This window comes from Heteronotia binoei, chromosome 5 (assembly GCF_032191835.1).
Source record: "Heteronotia binoei isolate CCM8104 ecotype False Entrance Well chromosome 5, APGP_CSIRO_Hbin_v1, whole genome shotgun sequence".
Taxonomy (NCBI): Eukaryota; Metazoa; Chordata; class Lepidosauria; order Squamata; family Gekkonidae; genus Heteronotia; species Heteronotia binoei.
Window position 1 is genome coordinate 170,394,989 of NC_083227.1, and position 20,413 is coordinate 170,415,401.

The 20,413-nt window shown below is 45.4% G+C and overlaps 1 protein-coding gene across 2 annotated transcripts in view; it reads right to left on the reverse strand.

Annotated features, from left to right (window-relative positions):
- Positions 1-20,413, reverse strand: part of PCP2 (Purkinje cell protein 2) — a 55,259-nt gene that overhangs the window by 20,552 nt on the left and 14,294 nt on the right. For both annotated transcript variants that reach the window (XM_060238352.1, XM_060238353.1), the window contains exons 2-3: positions 7,897-8,020; positions 7,170-7,333 (exon numbers count right to left, since the gene is read on the reverse strand). In XM_060238352.1, the coding sequence (XP_060094335.1) occupies positions 7,170-7,333; positions 7,897-8,020 (288 nt within the window). The remainder of the gene's footprint in view (positions 1-7,169; positions 7,334-7,896; positions 8,021-20,413) is intronic.

Consider the following 20,413-nt stretch of genomic DNA (forward strand, 5'->3'; position numbering starts at 1 on the left):
CAATCCAGACTACAGGAGCTTGGTGAGGCTATTGCAGAAAGAGACTTAATCTCGATTATACTGAAAGCTCTACCCAGTACTTACAAGCCAATTAAGATGATTTTGAGACTGCAAAAGGATTTGAGTCTGGAAGGCCTGTTAAATGCTATCGAGGAGGAAGCAGCCTCCAGATCTGGGGACAAGGACACTGAACTGTCTGATTCTGTCTGCTTTAAGCCTGAAACCACAGTGTCAGACATTGTAACTCACCTTTATTTCTATGGTAGATAGACATGCTTGCTTGACACGACTAACCCCATTTTGTAGGCTGTTATATTCTATGCCCTTCTACTAAGGGCATAGAATATACTACAGAGACATGCATTTCAAACAAGAGCAGTTGTTAACCGCAAGGGAGGAATTTCTCACTTGGTACAAAGAACATCTGGGGCCTTTGAAGCTAGCATGCCCCAAGGTAACCAGCAGGGTTCCTTCCCTGAGAAAGTGATAAGGGAGTATGGGAAGCGTCAACTGTCTCTTAGAGTGTGAGAACGGTTTTATTGTTATGCTTGCATGTACTGTACAAAAGCACAGGGCTTGGCCTTGGAAAGTATCAAACTCAATCTGCTACTACACCAGACCACTTGTTCTCAAATAAATGGATTAATTTTGAAACAAAATGATTTGTTCTTATTTGAAGTTCCAACGTCTGACACACAGTATAGGAATAAGTCAAGAAGAGCGATAATATGCCATAGATGTGGGCAAAACGGCCATATCGCAAGATATTGTAATAATTGTGATGCTGCCGCTGAACAAAGGAATAGCAATGTTAAAGCACATGTTTCAAATGAGGGAACACCGGCGCCATCTCATGGCCATAGAAATAATAGCAGCCAGAAATTTTTTAAGCAGAAATTTTCCAAGCCACATGGCCCAGCTGAAAAAAAATAAAAGAACAGAGAAAGTACTATGCATGTTAATAATGTGAATTTTATTGGTGAAAGAGGAAGATTTTTGATTGTGGATCTTCTATGCATATTTATCAATATAAGGGCATGTTTTCAGAGTTAGATGAAAGTCAGAGACCTGAAATGATAGGTGCCAACCAGAAACCCTTACAAGTTTGTGGTGTGGGTGAGAGCAAAATGGAATTACTTACCACTGATGGAGATTTAATGCCAGTAAGACTGAAAAATGTAGCTTATGCACCTGAATCAACTGAGAATTTACTTTCTAGCCAAGTGCTTATAAGAAATAATTATGCTGCATATCTTGATAAAGGAGATGAAGGTGAAATTATTCAGAAGAATTCTGGAGTTAGTTTTAAACTGGATGAAAGAAAAGGAGCTCATTATATTATGGACTTAAGTGAAAGGTCAGATGCTGTTGATGTTGTGGAAAAGACTGTTTGCTAGACTGAAGGCAGAAAGTGTGATCACAGGAGATGTGTTTATGCTTGGCATGTAAAGTTAGCACACAGAAGCATGCAAAATGTTGAGAAGTTACTAAAGGATTGTGGACTTGATGTTGTGCATTGTGATAAATCCAAGGAAAGATGTGTTGTTTGTCTGAGAGCAAAAGGAACCGCACCTTGCTTCAGTGGAAAAAGCAATGTGCATAATGAAAGGTTTTTGGAGACAATATTTAGTGATATAGTTGGGCCTATAAAAGCTTTGATTGGGAAAAATAAATTCTTCTCAGTTTTCACAGAAGCAAAGACAAAATATAGCACTGTCTATATGCTCAAATCAAAAGATGAGACTTGATAAATTTAAAGAATATGTTGCCGTGGTTAAAAACAGATTTGGGGTGCACGTCAAAGCTTGCTGACAGATGGAGGTGGTGAATATTGCAATACCGAGTTTAAGAAGTTTCTGAAAGCAGAAGGGATTGAACACAAAGTGACTGTCCCATACACTCTGCAGCAGAATGGGAGTGCAGAAAGACTTAATTGTGTGTTACAAGAAATGACCAGAGCAATGCTCATGCATTCTGAATTACCTAAAGGCCTGTGGGCTGAAGCTGTAAATACAGCAGTGTATAGCCACAATAGAATACCTTCAAAAGTAGCAGGAATTACTCCGTTCCAGGCTTGGTTTGGCAAGAAGCCAGAACTTAAGCATATTAAAACTTTTGAAGCAAAAGCTGGTGCATATGTTCCTAGAGAAAATAGAGGGAATCTTGATGCGGTGACTGAGATTGGATTCATAGTAGGATATCCCTCAGTGGGAAAAGGCTACAGAGTCCAAAGCTGATCCAAAGCTGAATAAGACCAAACATTGTAATGTTGTGTTTGTGAATGACAGTAATTTGCCTAGACTACAGCACCCTGTGTTCCTGAATCTGATCCTGAGGTTACTGATGATGCTTCTGAAGACTGGTATAGTTGGTTACCTGTAGTGACCACTGGTGAACTGGAAGGTCTACCTTCTGAAGACTCTACTGAACCAGAAGGGGAAGCTTTGTGCCACAACTGCTCATTGGTTGCTGTTCAGAGTTCAAATCAACCCGAGTCATAGACAATCCTGTGGTTTCCTGGATGCCTGCAAAAGCTACTGCAAAGCAGTAAATTCAGTGCAGTCACTTCAGGGTGGCCGCTTCAATACATAACACCCCACCCCCCTGGTTATGAAGCACTAACACACATAGTTGTCCAGGTACTCTGGTCGACAGTGCTCTCTCTTTGAGCGCCATGGCTCTGTGAGTGGGGGAGGTGTTGCTTGAGTTGCTCTCTGCAGCTGTGGGGAAATGGGAGTGATGGCTGCTGCGGGGACGCTGGAGTGCTTGACAGTGGTGATAAAGCTGGGGCCTCTTCAGCACCATCGGGGTGCCATGGGATGGCTTCCCTATTAGACTTTGTGCCGATGCACGAAGTCGCCAGCCCGCCCCCACTGACTCTTCCATCTTGCTGTCCCCCTCTGTCTCCCCCAGACTCACTGGTTCTTCTGGCAACACCCTGCATCACAACTGGTCGATGTGCCAGCAGAGCAGCTGACCCCCCTCTGTTGACACCTCCTAGGAATGGGGTATCATGACTCGTATCACCCGAGCTGGGATCCATGCGGAGCCACTTGCGAAGTTCCGGGCGTACACCAGATTGGGAAAAACCTCTGGGCGCTTCTTGGTCAACTGGGTTAGGTCACTGCTCTGGAGCCCAGTTGGGGTGCAGCCTGTCCAGCTGAGTTGTGAGGCACCGCTGGGCTGTAGCCGGTGGCCATGTTCGGGGTTACTTGATGGCCAAATAGGAAGGTGGCAAGCCTGTGGTCCCAATTCCCATATATGATTCGGTTTAGGGACTCCTTTGTTGTGCGCACCATTCTCTCTGCCTGTCCATTTGTAGCAGGGTGGAAGGAAGCGGATCAGATGTGGTGGATTAGGTAGTGCCCCAAGAATTCCTGGAACTCCCCCAAGGTGAAAGTGGTTCCATTGTCGGTTATGACCGTGTCAGGTAGGCTGTGGGTGAAGAAAACCCGCCTGAGAGCCCATATGGTGGCTCAAGATGAGGTTGAAGCAACGAGTATTACCTCCAGCCATAAGTCCACCAGTATAAAGAAAATCTGGCCGTGAAAGGGACTGGCAAAGTCTAAGTGTAGCCTCACCCAGGGTTTGTGTGTGGGCTCCCACCTGCGCACTGAGGCGCTCGGGGGATCCAGTTGCATTTCCTGGCAGCTCAGGCACCTTTTCACCCATGTCTCAATCTCCTTGTCCGGCCCTGGCCCCACACGTAGCTCCTGGTGAGGGCCTTCATGCGCACGATCCCCGGATGTGTCTCATGTAGGCCTTCTAAGACTTGCTTCTGCAGCAGTGAGGGAACCACTACATGGCTTCCCCAGAGTAAGCGCCCCTTGTGGGTCGACAGTTTGTCCTTTTGGGAAGCGAAAGCTGTAAATTACGGGTCCACCCAACTGGTGGGCCACCCCCTCCCCACCTAGTCCAGCACTCGGGAGAGAAGGCAATTGTGGGCTGTGTATCTGGCCACATCTGCTGCATGTAAGAGCCGATCTGGCAAATTCTCTTTCAGCATGATGTGGTACACCGGAGCCAGGTCAGGGTTGATGGCTCTGAGTGGAAGGCGGCTCAGGGCATCCGTGTGGCCCATCGACTTCCCAGCGCGGTAGACTAGTTTGTACTGGTAGGCGCTGAGGAAAAGGTTCCAGTGGATGACAAGATCTGTGGGCTCTGCCTGCTTGGGGTGAGCAAACCAAGCAGGGGGTTGTGGTCGGTTGCAAAAGTGAAAGGCTGCCCAAAAACATAATCATGAAATTTTCTCACCCCCGCTACGATGGCCAGAGCTTCCTTGTCTATTTGGGAGTAATTCCACTTTGCTGGGGAACAAGGTGCATGAGTAGTAGGCCACCGGCACCTCTCAGCCACCTGGCAACTGATTACTGAGGATTGCTCCAACATTGTAGGAGGAAGCATCGCAAGTGAGGACCACAGGCAAGGTCTCGTCAAAATGGTGCAGAACCTCATTGGAAACAAGGACGTCTTTGACAGCTTAGAAAGTGGCCACCTATTTTCTTCCCCAAGCTCATGGTGCTTTTTTATCCAGCAACCTGTGGAGCGGCTCGGCAAGGGCAGCTTTGTGTGGGAGGAATGAATGATAAAAATTTAAGAATCCCAGGAATACCTGGAGTTCTGCCTTGGAAGCAGGTGTGGCAGCCTCAACTATGGCACGGACTTTCTTGGGTGTAGGATGAATGCCAGCCACGTCCACTAAATAACCAAGAAACTTCGCCCATAGAACGCCCAGGGAGCACTTTTCCCGCTTTACTCTTAACCCAGCTTCCTTGAAGAGATGCAACACGGATCACAGGCAGCAGCTGAACTCTTCTGCGATGGGGGCCGCTATCAAAACATCATCAAAAAGGGCTGGACTCCCGGGGTCCCTTTAAGAACACTGTCCATTAGATTCTGGGAAATCCCCAGAGCCACACTCACCCCAAATTGCAGCTGCTTCACTCCAAAGACCCTCCACACAGCGACCTTTATTTTGTCATCAGTATTGGGCCTGAAGCCAGTGGAGGAAAGTGGTGTGCAGTTCTCCCTCTCCTTGGTGTGCCGTTGGGTGCCTCCGGTCTCCTTTAGCCCGGCACATGTGAGCGATGTGCCACGTCTTCCAGTAATTCCTGCACTTTACATCTTGGAAGTGGCAGGTCCAGCACTCATGGGGCTCTCCGCAGCTTGTGCAGGGGACCTGGAGGTGCAGTGTGGAATCTTGCCATCTACCAGCTTTGCCTGACCAGCTCATCCACCTGGGGGGAACTTGGGGGATGCACTGTTCCTCCTCCTCAGATTTATCCAATGCCACCACCTCTTGGTGGAAGACTTCTGTCTGGCAGTTGGTACGAGCTTTTGCTGCTCTCTTGTTGGTACGAGCTTTGGCTGCTCTCTTGTAGGCAGTGGCTTCAATGAAGGCAATCTGTAGAGTTAGCTCTTCCTTTGCGAAAAGCTTTTGTTGCAGCCTCTCCTCCAGGATTTCCCAGACAAATCAATCCTGCAGGGTTTCCTCCAACTTGTCGAAACTGCAGTTGCCGGCAATTTGATGGGGGGCAGCCAGATAGACGGCTGTCTCCCCTTCTCCCTGATCTCGCTTGTGGAACAGGAACTGGCAAGCAGTGATGGACGGCAGAGGTGAGAAATGCCTGGTCAGGAGGGTGATGACCTCGTAAGTTTTTTCTGTGACTTTTGCTGAGGCAGCGAGACCCTTGGCGATCTCAAACGTAGCATCCCCACAGACGCTGAGGAGCACATCTCACTTCCTGCTGTCGTCAGTGATCGTGTTTGCCTGTAGGTAGCAGTCGATGCGCTCGGTGTAGGTTTCCCACTTCTCAGGGAAGGTAGCGTCAAACTCTGCCATGTGGCTGAACATTGGCCTCTGGGCAGCCATGGCAGCAGCGGCAGCTTCTTCCCCACCGGGCTGAATGGCCTCTTCTCCAGCCTGGTCAGCAGGTATCAGAAAGTGGATACCCGGTGGCATGGACCTGGCTACAATCCCATCCTTGTCAGCAGTGTAATATACTGAGTTTGATGCATTTGAGTTCACACAAAACTTGCTTTATTAACAACTACATACTAAGACAACATGACGGGGTCGAGACCCTGCTTATATATACATACAATCCAACATGCCACGACCGCTCATTAGTTGTTGCTCAGAATTCAAATCAACCCGAGTCATAGGCAATCCTGTGATTTCCCGGGTGCTCGCAAAAGCTACTGCAAAGCAGTAAATTCAGTGCAGTCACTTCAGGGTAGCCGCTTCAATACATAACAATTATGTTCTGAGCTTGTGCAACTGTGATAATAAAATACTGAATAATCACCCTTGCTGCAAAGGAGTAATTTCCTACTCCCTAGAAAAACCAGTTCAGGAATGCCATGCCAAGCACTGGAAGTAATTAAGCACAGGCAAGAAGAATGTGCAGAAGAGATGCTTCAATAGAGCGTTGTCAGGTCACATATGGGTAGCCAACTCTGCAGCTGCATTTTAAATATGGCGGGAAATTGCCCCAAAATTGGGCCAGGGGGAAAAGGAGACATGAAAGCAACACAGAAAACACTGCACTACAATAAGCTGATTGTGGTGTTGTCTGGCTTACGTTAATAAATCATAGCAATTCCAGACTAAATGATTGTGTGTAAGCAACCACAGTCAGGCATGATGTCGTAACAAAGGTGGGAATTCTGCTTAGGGGCTGTGGGTGCAGGAGACAGTTCAGGATTCTTTTGCACACAATGTATGTCAACCAAATGGTGAGTGCCCAGATGAAATAATTTTGTTTCTTTAAGTAGATTTTTTTTGTAGACCACTAAAGATTATATATAGGCATAATTCCACTTGATTGTACAGCATATTTGTCTTGCTACTGTCCTTCGTCAATCAGTCCGTTTAATATATGTGCCCTGCTTTAAGGATCATTGAGCAACTTGCCAATGAGAGGCTTTGGAAGTTTTCATAATGCTTCAGCAATCTTTTAAAATGTATGTGATGATAGCGAGGGAAAAAGACACCAGGCCTGTTTCACCTCTTAAACATCTATTTTCTGTTTCCATTCTTAACGGCAAGAGGTCTCTGAATATATGCAAACAGGATGGGGCTGTAGCAAGCCCAGTTGTGTGATATGCTAAATACATTGTAGGTAAGTTGACTCCACCACCCCAGACATTCTTTCAATTGCCCTCACCTTGGTGGCCCCAGAAGCTGGTTTGCTGCTGGCATTGTTTTCAATATTCTGGAAGCCTGGGAGGTAGCTAAAGCTGGCGCGTTGATCATCCATCCGCCGGCTCTGTGTGTTTGCCAGCATTTCCATTAAATGATCCATCTCTGGTGGTGGACTGGGGCTGTTGCCTGTCCAAAAAACAGAACTCATGAGAGGAAAATAGGCAGGGATAATACAGAAGCAGAGTTGGCATCCCTTTTCTAGGGATCAGGATTTATATATGTCCTAGGCTCAAAATGTTCCCGTGCCCCCACTTAGCACTATAACCCTTCTAAACTGTAATTAACACATTACAAAACTGGATAATATTCCAGTTGTATATGATCTCAGTAATTCTGTTATTTGTGTAAGATTGTTCTGTGGAGTCAGATTTTAGTCTATGACACAGGAAGGTTTTTTTTTTAAAGAGTCCAACTTTTGAGAACTTCCAAACAGACTTCCTGTGCAAGCAATATCAGAATGCTGAATTTTTTGTTCAGCTGAGAATTCTATGGATCATATTCAGAGCTGCCAAATAATCTAGATGGACTTCTGCTGGTGGGGAAGGTGTGTGTGTGTGTGTGTGAGGGTGTGTGGGGGGGGGGGGCGGTTAGGCAGAGTCAAGAGCTTTGCTAGCTCTTGCCAGACATGCAGCATCCAAACAAGCAGCTCTTGAACTTTCCCCCCCTTTAAAGTGCCTTCAATAACTCACTGTTCTCAGGGTCTGGACTGCTCTTGCTATGAACGATCTGAATGTCACAACGTTGCTCATCCATACGCCCGCTCTGTACATGGGTCAACAGATTAAAGAATCCTTCCTGTTCTGGGGAGCCACTCTGCAACAGAAAAATAAAGACTAGAGACAAATCCTAACACCAGGTGTCCTGAGATACTCATGGTCTTCCCCTCCAGCCAGTCACTGTCAACAACATCTAGAGCACAATTGAGTGATTCTCTGGTTCCTTGCTTATCCAGAACTGGCAGGTAAGAAGTACACACAGTACCAGTAGAAACCATGGCAGCACCAGGGAGCTGCACTGGGTCCAATGGTGGTGGTGCTGTCCAGGAGCTGCACTAGGCATGCTGCCACCAGCAGTGCAACCTGGGAGTCACACTGAGTCTGCCAGCAGTGCTGAAGCCTGGGAATTGCCATGGGCCTGGTGAGATAGTCTGTGGGGGATTTTCTCTCCTGCAAGTATCATGGACCCACACTTGTATGTCTTAGTTAAATTAGATAATCTATAGAAAGGCAAATGCTTACATGAACTAGATTCAGTTTGGTTTTTCTGCATCAAGAATAGATTTAGGTAATTGGTTTTCACTAATTCATGTAGTTTTGTATATCTTTGTTAGAATACAGTGCAATTTCGTTACATGTGGGGTTTTCCCCCTTTTTTAAAAATCTTGTTTTTTCTTGTTTAATGTACTTTATTTGTCTTGCTTGTTAACAGATATTGTTTTTTTTAACAAAATCTTCATTTGTTTACCATATGTAGAGCTATGCTTGTGTGAATGGGGACTCAGGGTTTCCTGAAAATGTGAGAAGAGCCATATATGTATGTGTATGTATCTCCAGACTATACAACAAACATACATAGGTCAGAAGCAGAACTTATCACTATGATCCACTTCATCTGTATTCCATTTGCACACTTTGGGTGATTTGCTTAGCTATCTAGTGACCCTGTGCCTGAAGTAGTATTTTAAATTGAGGACTTCACTGGACCAATTGTAGCAGAGAACAATATTGTATAGAGTTCAGGTACCTACAAGATAGATCACTTTTTTTTTTTTTAAGAATGCAAGCCTTTTTGTTGGTTATTTTTTGAGCTTTTGGTTTTATGTTCTCTGGCAAAGAGGGAAATGCTAAGAAAATATCTGGGATCCACATCTGTGATTTTTAAACTATGGTGATGGTGTGAGAGTGTTTCCATGTGTCTGAGGATGTTTTGGCTTTGTTCACTGACTGCTAGGGATGCCAGATTGGAAGAAAATCCAATCAGACTCTCACTCTCTTAAGTGATGAGTTGCAGAGAAATAAAGATTGTGGAAGCTGTTTTTGGAGAGCTAATGGGACCAGAAAATCTGAAAACAGCTGGAGCAGGGGGTGGTCTGTCTTTATTACGGAAATGCACAGCATTCCTTTGGAATTAGTATAATTTCTGCAGCACTAAAATATAACTGATTTTGTACTTCGACATGACTCACATGGATTGTGAGAGAAAATATTATTAGTGCCTCCTGTGACAAGAAAAATAAAGTAATAAACAAGATAATATTGTCAGCACTTTAATCGTGAGCCAAAAATTGTCTTATGAGGTGAGCTACCTCAACTTGCCTAATGGGAGAGCCAGCCTACACAGGGTATATGTAACTGCAACTCGAATTTTGGCTCAGGTGTTAACATCATATAACTGGATCAACAATCCACCTCCTGCACTTCTTGTCACTCTACAATCCAAGGAATCCTTTACATATTGGGGCAAATTTCCTGCATGGCTATATCTTCAGTGCAGAACATTGTATGCATACCGTCTTGCGCATCAAATGCACATGGCTGTCTTTCATCATGCATACATGTCAAGGGAACTCAGATCTGATTGGGGCTTTCTGATGCATGTTGTGGAGAAATGCATTGTCTCCTGGAGGGTTGGCAAGCAGCAAATGCCTTCCCTTTGGATTTTACCAGTTTTTTTAGTCAAAGGAGGAGGGAGGTTCACTGGCACATCAGCTCAAGTACTAATGACTTCAGCAGGAAAGACAATGGGACGGCTAAGTCTTCCCCCTTTCTGTCCCCTCTTCAGGCAGAGAGCAGAGGGTTGGAGGTGCAAAATGCTAGATAGGCTTTAGGAAGCAGCTTCCTGGAGACAACAGGAAAAGAAGCCTTGATCTGGGCTGACCTGTGTCAAGTGGGTGCAAACAGAGTCACCTTGTGAATTTCAATTGGACTATTTCCAAGTTTGGACTTATATCTATTCATTTGGGGATGGGGGATTTTGGCCCCTTTGGGGTTTCTGTCCTAGCACCGCCGACCTTTTTCATTATTGTATTGTTTATTTTGTGTTGCACACAATTCTTGTAATATATTTTTTGTAAGCTGAAAAATGGTGCCCTTCAAGGGCACTATCTCTTTTATGACTAAGGAATGTTCACATCTCCATTTCTCACACATTCTCTGCTAGCTGATAAGACATGGCTGTGTGAATCTGGGGGAGAGGCACTTTACACCGTTTAATACAAGGTTACTCTAAACATCCTGGAAAGAGAGGGATTTATTATGCAGCCACAGGGGGGAAGGGAGAGAAAGAGGGGATGAGAGAAGAAAGGTATGGAAAAATTCAGCAGTTAGAAATAGCATGCTTGACATTCTGTTCCTTTGGACCCCAAACCCATGGTCTCTTGGCATCCAGGAGTCTGTGCAGAGAGATGCCTTATGTGGCAAGAACAAATGGTAGAATTTCAGGAGATCAAGGAAGGACTGGAGCTCATTTTTTATGTCAGAGAAGGTGCACTTTGGATGGCCTTCACCTTGGCAGTGGTTGGGTCAATGCCATTGGCACCAATCAGGAACTCGAGAAATTCAACCTGCAGCACCCTGAAATGGCACTTTCCCCTCTGGACTTTCAGGCCGGCCATTTGTAGTCTTTGAACGACCTCTCAGGGGCATTTGGTCAGTTCAGTTGTAGATGTCAGAACTGGAAGAACTTCAAGCGAGGCCCAAGACTTTGTTGCAAAAGTATAGGCGTTTATTGAGAACTATAGTGCTGAAGGTACAGGATAACACTGATAACGAAGCTAGCATTGGTTACATTTTATGTGGTTGTAGCAGCAACAATAAAACGATCTTTCACACGGTCAGAGACAACTGTCTGTTTCTCAGGGTCTGTTATCAGCTAGGGAGGATGGAGCACTGCTGAGCTGTCCTGAGCGGCTGGCTTCAAAGGCCACCTGCAGATGTTGACCAGAGGCTATCTGCCACCCTCCAGTGATCACAGGCTGCTTGGAATGTATACTATTTTAGTTAGTGGCCTGGCATGAAGCACGCTGAGTTAGTATTTGTTTCCAACATGGAGTCAGTTAGGCTAACAGCATACAGGAAAGTTACAAGTTCTGACAGTAGAGCCTCCTGAGATCAGGACATCCTCAAAGTAAGGAATGACACCTGGAATTCCCTTCCATAGTCCTTCCATTTGTCCTTGAAAGATGTCCAGAGCCATGCTCACCCTGAACTTAAAGGCACCATGATGGGTGACAATGGTCTGAGCCTCAGCATTAGCTTCATCTATGGCAGCTGTTGGTATGCTTGTGCCAGGTCTATCTTGGCAATCTTTCCTCCAGCCAAGGATGTGAGTAGATGGCTCACTCCTGGAACAGGATAGGTGTGTTGTTGAAGTGTTTTGTTGATGGTGCATTTATAATCCACACAGATACAGACAGCCCTGTTCAGCTTGATTGGAGTGACGATCGGGGTTTCCCACCAAGTGTGAGATATCAGTTCCAAAACCTCTTGAGTGATCAGTTGATCAAGTTCAGCATAGATCTTGGGCTTCAGCACAAATGATACCTGGCAAGCCTTGAGGCACACTGGCATCACTGTTAGGTCAAGGTCAAAAGATACTAAGGCCCTGTATAGTGTCCCAATGACCTATCAAAGACATCTGCGAATGCAGAACAGATGGAGGGAGACAAAGGATGACTGGCTGATTTGTTGGACATCTGTGACTTGAATGCCCAACACCTCAAACCAGTTGAGTCGTAGCGGGCTAGCACAGCAGCTCTCAGCAACAACAAGATCTAAAGGGCCACTAAAGTCTTTGAAGCAGACATTGAAGGAGCTGATGCCAGCTACAGAAACACGCCGACCCTGGAAGTCTGTAAAGTGGACCCTAATGGCTCTAAGTGGCAATCAGGCTGCTGTGGGCAGTCTCAGCAGTAAGTGTCCATGGAAATGATGGAACGCACTGAGCCAGGGCACACCCTCAATGCAAACTGTCACCTTGATTTTCTTTCGTGGTCACAGCTGGACCTTCTGAATGGTGGTTCCCCAGGCACAGTCAGACCGGCAGGAGCACTGCAAGATGGTGTGGCACTCCTCCAATTTGATGCACCCTTGTGGGCCGGTTGCAGGAGAGGAGATGCTGGTTGTGTGCAGTCTTTTGACTTTGCACCCTGACAGGCATGTGCTATGTGCCCAGTTTTATTGCGGTCCTGACACTGGGCATATCAGAAACAGCAGGTCTTTCAGAGACAGGAACCCTCACAGCTGGCACAGGGCATCCCAATGAATGGTGGTGAGTCTTTGGATTATGTTTTGAATGGCTCAAAGTGGCCCTTGAAGGCTGTGTTGACAACCACACTGGAGCAATCAGGTGACTGTGTGCCAGTTGGCCAAGGAAACAATTCCTTGCCTATAATAGAAGAAACATCAGGGTGAAATTATACTATCAAAACATTTATTACCGGGGGGAGGGGGGGATTTGATAGGAAAAACCTTGTGGCCTCTACTTCTGAGTAGACTCAAGTCCTTCCAATTTTCTCTGTAACTGTGGCTCAAGACCTCTGTTATTTTCTGTTATTTACTGCTTAGCTGGCCTGGCCATCTGGCAGGCCAATGTTTATAACCCAAGATAGTGCCTGTTGTATTTCCTGTGGAATGCATCGTGTCAACCTCCCTAGTTCCCAGAGCCTTTATCTAGTCACAGGTCCTTGCTAGAATGCTTTGTAGTGGGAAGTTATGGTGTTTATGTTAACCTGCTAACCTTTAGGTTTTAATGCTGCTGCCATTTGGTAATGGTTTATGTGATCTTATATAGTGAATGTGTAACTTGTATTTCTCAGTCTTTTCACTGACAAGTGTCAGTGAAGCATCTCCTGTTATTCTAATAAATGTATCTATTTGAAATAACAAAAGATCTTATTATTGGAATCTCAGGGCTTAACACTCTACTTCTAAATAATCTAAGATGAAAAATATAAATGTGCACACAGGCCAAAGCTTCTACCCTTAAACAGACTGCAATATGAAACACAAAAGTGCACGTAGGCACTTTGACATAACCTTTTCCCAAACAGACTGCACTAAAATGAATTCAAACAGTCTGCAGAAAAATAAATCAGAGAGCACGCAGGCACTTTTTAAAGGTTAAGAGTCTGCTTTTGACTCATAAACCAAAATCATTAGAAAACAGTCTGTAATGAATTCTTTCATCCAGATTGCACACAGGCACTTTAACAAACAAATTATCCCACTTCACAGTCTTGCACATTCAGTCCACTATTGTTTCAATGAGATGTAGGATAAAGAATAAAGTTCATCCACAAAAAGCCAGTCCACGTTAGCTGGTGTCAAACGTTTTGTTGCCTTTTTCAAGACTAATGGTTTTTAAGTGGAACCAAAAAATCCTGTCTCTTCCTCACAAGGCTCTAGCTCATTCAAAGAATGAATGCACTCTGATTTATTTTTCTGCAGACTGTTTGAATTCATTTTAGTGCAGATTGTTTGGGGGAAAAGGTTATGTCGAAGTGCCTGTGTGCACTCTTGCGTTTCATATTGCAGTCTGTTTAGAGGTAGAAGCTTTGGAATATTACAGTGCCTGTGTGAACATTTATATTTTTTATCTTAGATTATTTAGAAGTAGAGTCTACTCAGAAGTATAGGCCACAAGGTTTTTCCTATCAAAAATTGTTTTTCCTGTAATAAATGTTTTGATAGTAGTTTCACCCTGACGTTTTTACTATTAGTTTTGCTTAAACTCAGGGAGTCCCCTTTTTTCCCCAACAATTCCTTGCCAGCAAGCAATTAAGCTCAGTGATTCAGCTCAGTGATTCAGTTGGTTCTTGGGGCTGCATACCCAAGCATATCCCATCCTCATTGCCAGGGAAATAAAGCTCTGAATCAACCAAGAACTCTTTATTGAAAGAAGAAACAGTCACAGGCAAATCTGCAACTATATACACTATGGCCATAGTTAACCACACACCCCTAGCAGGCAACAGTAACTCCTATTGACTCATTTCAGAATCCTTCATTTGCATCTCTTTGTTACAAGTTGTTACATGCCTAGCATCTTGATTGGCCAGTTCTTCCAGGCTTCAGGATCCTGGTTTGCAAGAACACTTTATTGCAAGAAGAATGGGTGATGATGCAACAAGAACCCAGTAAAACACAATACAGAACAGTAGGGAACTGAGTACAAGGTGAAATATGGAGGAGCTACTAATGGAGGAGTTTGAATTTGTGACAAAATCTATTGAAGACAGCAAAAGAAGGCCTCAGACAAGACAATATGTAAGATTAAACCACATTATAGAAATCATGGGAGACAGAGAAAGGTGAATACAAGGACTGAAATAATAATAGTTTTTCAGGTCTGTGGGACAAATGACACATAGGGTCACCTGTGAACATACAGCACTGTGACGGAACTGGCCCAATTCTGCCTTCAGACCCGGTTCCGTCAACTCCCTGTTGAGTCGCCAACTCCTGGAGGGAGCTATTTCTCCTCCGGCCACTTGGACTCGCTGCCACCACCTGCTCAGTCTAGGGGTTCAGATTGAGAGGAACAGGACTCCCAATCCCCCTCTCCAGCTCTGAGGCCAGGCCTCAAGGTCCTCTGCCACCCAGTACTTGGGTATCACAGAGACCACAGCACTTCTTCGGGGAACCCCTGGAGGATTGGCACCTTATCCAACTGCATGCCTCCCCCCTTCCCCAGGGCCCCCTTCATAAAGCAACGTGGTCTAAAGCGGTTGGGGATCTATGTGGTACAGAGTTTGACTGCCAGCATTCAAAACAGTAAAAATATTTAATTAAAAGAGAAAAAAAGAAAAGAAAAACAAAACAAAACAAAAACAGTTGTGTGTAAAAGTTTAGCACAGCACAGCACCCGCACAGCAACCAGCATGACAAATAAAAGGTGGATTTAAACGCATCCTACTGTCCCTGGTCTAAACTTACCCTGCCTTGTGGATGACTTACTCGGTCTGACTGCCTGGGGTCCTCTTCCTCTTGAGTAGGCCTCTCCCACAGGCAGGAGCTCACACACTGGCCACCTCTTCCTTTGAGCGCCAGCTGAGAACTGGCCTTTTCCCGCCTAACTCAAATAAAAAGAACAAAAGAACTTCCTGCCCCTCTAGGAGGCTTTCCCCCTAGAGTTGCTGGTTTAACTCCAGCAGGGGGGAGGCAATGAGGGGAAGGCTAAAGAACTTCCTGCCCCTCTAGGAGGCTTTCCCCCTAGAGGTGCTGGTTTAACTCTGGAAGGGAGGAGGGGATGGAGGGAGGCTAGGCCAAAGCCTACTTTAGTAGTTTAATGTTCCCTTCCAATGAAGCACCAACGTTGACTAAGATGGCGTTTCTCCACAAGCACTATATCTGGATGTTACATGTTCAAAGGAGGCCCTCCCTCCTGCAGACATAATAGAAATCCCAAGGCATATTTGGGTTGCACAAGAAACTAAGGGTACCATTTGAAGCCAGAGATGGCAAAAAGCAAAGCATCCTGCTGAAAACCAACAAACAAAAACTGGCAGACTTAAGCTGATGCAGAGAGGATTGAGGCTAAACTGCAGGGGAAGTGACAGGACTACAGGGGGAAGGGGAATATCAGCACTGGAGAAAAGCCAGCAAGTGTTAGGAATTAAAGCATTAATCTCATCCGGGTTGGCCTTTCTAACAGTGTGCTCTGGTCATCCTGTTGCAGAAAGATAGGAAATGCACCATGATTAGATAGCTTGTGCGTATGCAAGGATAAATACTATGTCTGGCAGTAGGATAATAGATTTTGCTCTGCTGTGACCCTTTTACAACCACAAACTTTAAGCATTAAAATGACCACTGACGGTAGTCTGATATGTCTTATCTGGGGAGGCTGTCCCATGGCTCAATCACAAGGACTTTTTTAGTTCCTCACTAGGGATGCTTGAACAACCACCTCTGATTCTCATTCTGTTCACCAGTAGCAAACACTGAACTGATTTTTCAAAAGTTGGTTTGATAGTTTGTTGATTGGTTTGTGGGTGTTTGGCAGGTTGTTTCACTGTGTTCCTTACTAACCATGTGGTACAGTGCAACTGGCTTTTCACACACTGTGTTTTACGATGCTCCATCCATCCTCACTGCATAGCAGGTCTGCTCAGCATGTAATTGACAAAATAGATCACTCACAAATAATAGAAATCAGTCATCAGTAAATGCCAGTTTACAATAATGTTTTATTCTTCAATGTTTTCTCTGTAGTCCTTAGTGACATGAATGGCTGGCAATTGCTTTGACTTGGCAGTGTGGCAGTGTCTTTGTGTATGTGCAGTTTTTGGGAAATCTGTTGTAAACCAGTTTGGAAGGTGCACATCGCTGCTCACCACAGACTGAGCACATCAAGTGATCACATATGATTGCCACCTTCAAGCATGTTGAGTTCAAGAATTGAACATATTTTGGAAAAATTGGCAGCATCCCCATTCCTCACGGTCAGATGTTTTTATTTTCTAACCCTAAAATTACAGGATTTGGTGCAGTGGCTAAGTGCGCGGACTCTTATCTGTGGGAACTGGGTTTGATTCCCCACTCCTCCACTTGCAGCTGCTGGGTCAGCCTTGGCCTTGGGTCAGCCATAGCTCTCACAAGAGTTGTCCTTGAAAGGGCAGCTGCTGTGTAAGAGCTCTCTCAGCCCCACCTACCTCACAGGGTGTTTGTTGTGACAGGGGAAGTTAAAAGAGGTTGTGACCACTCTGTGACTCTGAGATTCAGAGTATAAGGGCAGGATATAAATCCAATATCTTCTTCTTCTTCCTTTTAAACCAGCTTTTAAAGTGAAGGCACCAAGACAGGTCATGTAGCGTTCTTAGTAGGTTCTCATCAGTGCCATGGATTTAGCTCCCTTTCTTGCTATTTCTCATTCTTTCTCCTGCACTTGGTCTCTGTGCCACTATGTTTGCCAGGATACTCAAAGGCAGAATGGAATGATACCTCTACTGTGGCCCTTGAATGCTTTTCTGAATTCCTGCCTACTGCATGCCAGCCTCATATTTGGATGGTGCTTCCTGTGTTCTTTATACCTTGATTTACATGTAGCCAGAAAGGACCCAGATTACCAGATAACTTAGATGTCTGGAGAAAACTAAGAGGGATTTGCTGTCTCACCAATTTGTCAGCAATTTTGTTTTGCATTTACTTTGTTGATTAAAAGAAAGACAGCCTACCCAAGCTCCAAGGAATACTCCAGAAATCATAGACTGGATAATTTCTAATTCTCAAATTAACTTTCAATACAATAAAAATGCCACTGCAAATTCTATTTTCTTCTATGTGGCTGGAAAGACTCCAGCTGACCAGCAATCAAGATCTCTCTGCATTTCATCTGAACATACCTCTACTTGTTTAAATTGAAGGTTTACTATATCCTGGGGATCCATCAAGTTTGTTTTGAAAGATCTGATAAATCTCAGGTCTCATCCCCATTTTAGAAGAAATGAGACCCAGTGATACAAATTTTTACCCCAAACATAGTCACATCTGGTGTGTGTTTCTGCCCAGTTCCTGATCCATTCTGTCCCAGTTAGCCATATTTCCTATAATATAGTGGGTTCAAGGCAATGAAGAGATGAGATAGTAGCAATCATAGGTAGGGGTGTGCATTCGGTTCGGCCGAACCGTATTTACAGCCGAATCACCACTGATTCGGCTATATACGGAATTGGCTGTAGCCGATTCCCATTGAAGCCCATTATATGGCAGCCAAATACGGCTCGCCGTATACTGCCGAATAGCTATTCGGAAGTATACGGCTGTCAATGCAAAAGGCGGGAAAGTAGCTTCTGCAGCCTCAGGGGAGCTGCTTGCCTACTTTCCCACCTTTAGTAGCCTTTTCCCGCCTCTCCCATAGCCTCCCTGGGATCAGGGAGGGGGGGAGGGGGAAGAGGAGCCCCAGCAGCCAATCCAAAGCATGCATTTGCAAAATGCATTGCAAATGCATGCTTTGCATGGCTGTTGTGTAGCTGATGGCCCAGCCATCAGCAACATTGTTGTTATTTTGATCTTTTGCTTACTTGGGTATCCAAGTAAGCACTGTTGTCTGGCCAATCAGAGAGCAGTGCTATTTTTTGAAATTGCTCTCTGTAGGGCCAGAGAACCTTTTTAAGGAGTCTTCCTGGCTGGACTCCTCCATTGCTGCTGTGTTGATGTGTATGTTGGTTGGTGTGAGAGATTGTGCTGCTGCTGGCTGGGCCTTGGCTTCAGCTACTGCCTGCTGCTCTCTCACTCAGCCTTACCAGACTTCCCTGGAGTAGAGGAGACAAGGTAAGACAGTTTTGGGGTTCTTGTTTTAGTTTTTGTTGGTAAAAGGACTAGAGTCCCTTTACTTATCCAGATTTGGGTGGGTGAGTACTGAGTAGCTTATTTGGGGTTGGGGTTAGGTTCTGCTGGGGGTGGGGGCCTGGGGCGGGGGGGGGGGTTTGCTAATTTGCCCATATCTTAATTTAATGAGAGGACTTTTAAAAGTGCAGTGTCCTTTTACTTCTCCTGATTTGGGTGGCTTGGATTTCTTGGGGTTAGGGTGAAGGGGTTTTTTTTTTGGGGGGGGGGAGGGGTTGGCAAAGTTCCTGTATTGTTAAAAGTTGAGTTTTTTACTGTTTTAAAAGTATTCAGTGTTTGATTTGTTGCTGCTGTGTTGTGCTGCTGCTGTTACTTTTCTCTTCAGGTTCTTGGGGGTGTGGTGCTGTTTGGCCTAATTTTCATTGTTTAAAAGGCCACTTTTGTCCCCCTTTTCCTGGTTCTGGTTTTGGGGGGGGGGGTGTCTTGTTCACTGATTTGGCCTGAGCTTTCTTATTGGTGAAAGGCCACTTTTTAAACACTTGAGTTGCTTGGCCTTTTTTCCTGTTGTCCCTTTTCCTGCTTTGGGGGTGGGGGACTGGGGGTGGGGGTGTTGTTGACTGATTTTTCCTGAGTTTTCTTATTGGTGAAAGGCCACTTTTTAAACACTTGAGTTCCTTGGCCTTTTGTGATTCTGCTGGTTTTGTTTTGGTTTTTTTTAATTACCACTGGTTGGTGTGGGGGTTGGCGAGGGTGTGTGTGGGCTGGGTCACTTTCTTGTTGTTATAGAGTGATTTTTGGAATCTGAGTGTGCTCTCGGTTTGGCTAGGGCCACTAGATAGGCTGCCCCACTAATAAGGGTGTTTTTAGGGATTGTGTTTTTTTGAAATTTAAAACAAAATTAATCCAGTTTAGGGCTTTATCTCCTTTCACAATTCAAGTAGGCCAGATAGGGGTGCTTTAAAAAGATTTTAGGTTTCTCATAAAAGGCAGCGTGACTACTAGGCCACATCAGGCTCCCTTTTAAAGAGACTAGGGTTGCAGCAGTGGTGCATCTGGCTTTCAGCCACTGAAAGCCGGTGCATCCTTAGATTTCCATAGGGTAAACCACAGCTTCTCTCACATTATAGGGGACACCTGATTTCTAGTTTGCAAGGAAATCAGGTTTGTCTCAGGATCTAGTTAGGAGAAGTTTAACTAGGAGGATATAACAAGGATTGCCTTCATCTCAAGGTAGCCTTTTAAAAACTGCAGCCAGGTAGAGGCAGGATCACCTAGTCTCCTAAACTTTACCAGACTACTACCCCAACCCAAAAAAGGACAGGTTAGGGACCAAAAAAACAAATAAACAAGCTTTGGTGGGAGGGTTTTTAAAAAGAAGTCAGGGCACCTGTTGGTTCAGGGTACAGTGCAGTGAGTCAGGTTTGTAAAAAACCCCACTCTCAGTTCAGGTTCTGTGAGACTGGCCAAGGGTGACATGAGTGACAGGCAGCAGAAGAGGGGCCCTGGGGGCAAGGCCAAGGAGAAGACTAGAGGGGTGGAGGGGAGAGGGAGGACCCAGGTCTCCCCCCACCTGTGCGTAGGGCCACTCCACAGCCGCCTACCAGCACTCCGACCTCTGGCCAGAGTGTGATGAAGAAGAAGGCCCGCCTTGGGCCCTTCATCAAGGCTGCTGCTGGGGCGCCCCCAGCAGAGGTGCCATTAGGTGCTGGCACTGTGCAGGGGTCTGCTGCTCAGGCAGTCTCTCCTCCAGCTGATATCGCTCAGCCTCAGCAGCTGGAGGAGGGGCAGCAAGAGCAGCCCTCCTTGGAGATGAGCTTCGGGGACAGTTTTCTGTCCAAAACGATCACCCCAAGGAGGGTGCAGAGTGTCGTGCAGGAGCTGGAGGAGAAGCTGGTTGAGGAGGACCAGCCCCTTTCTTCGA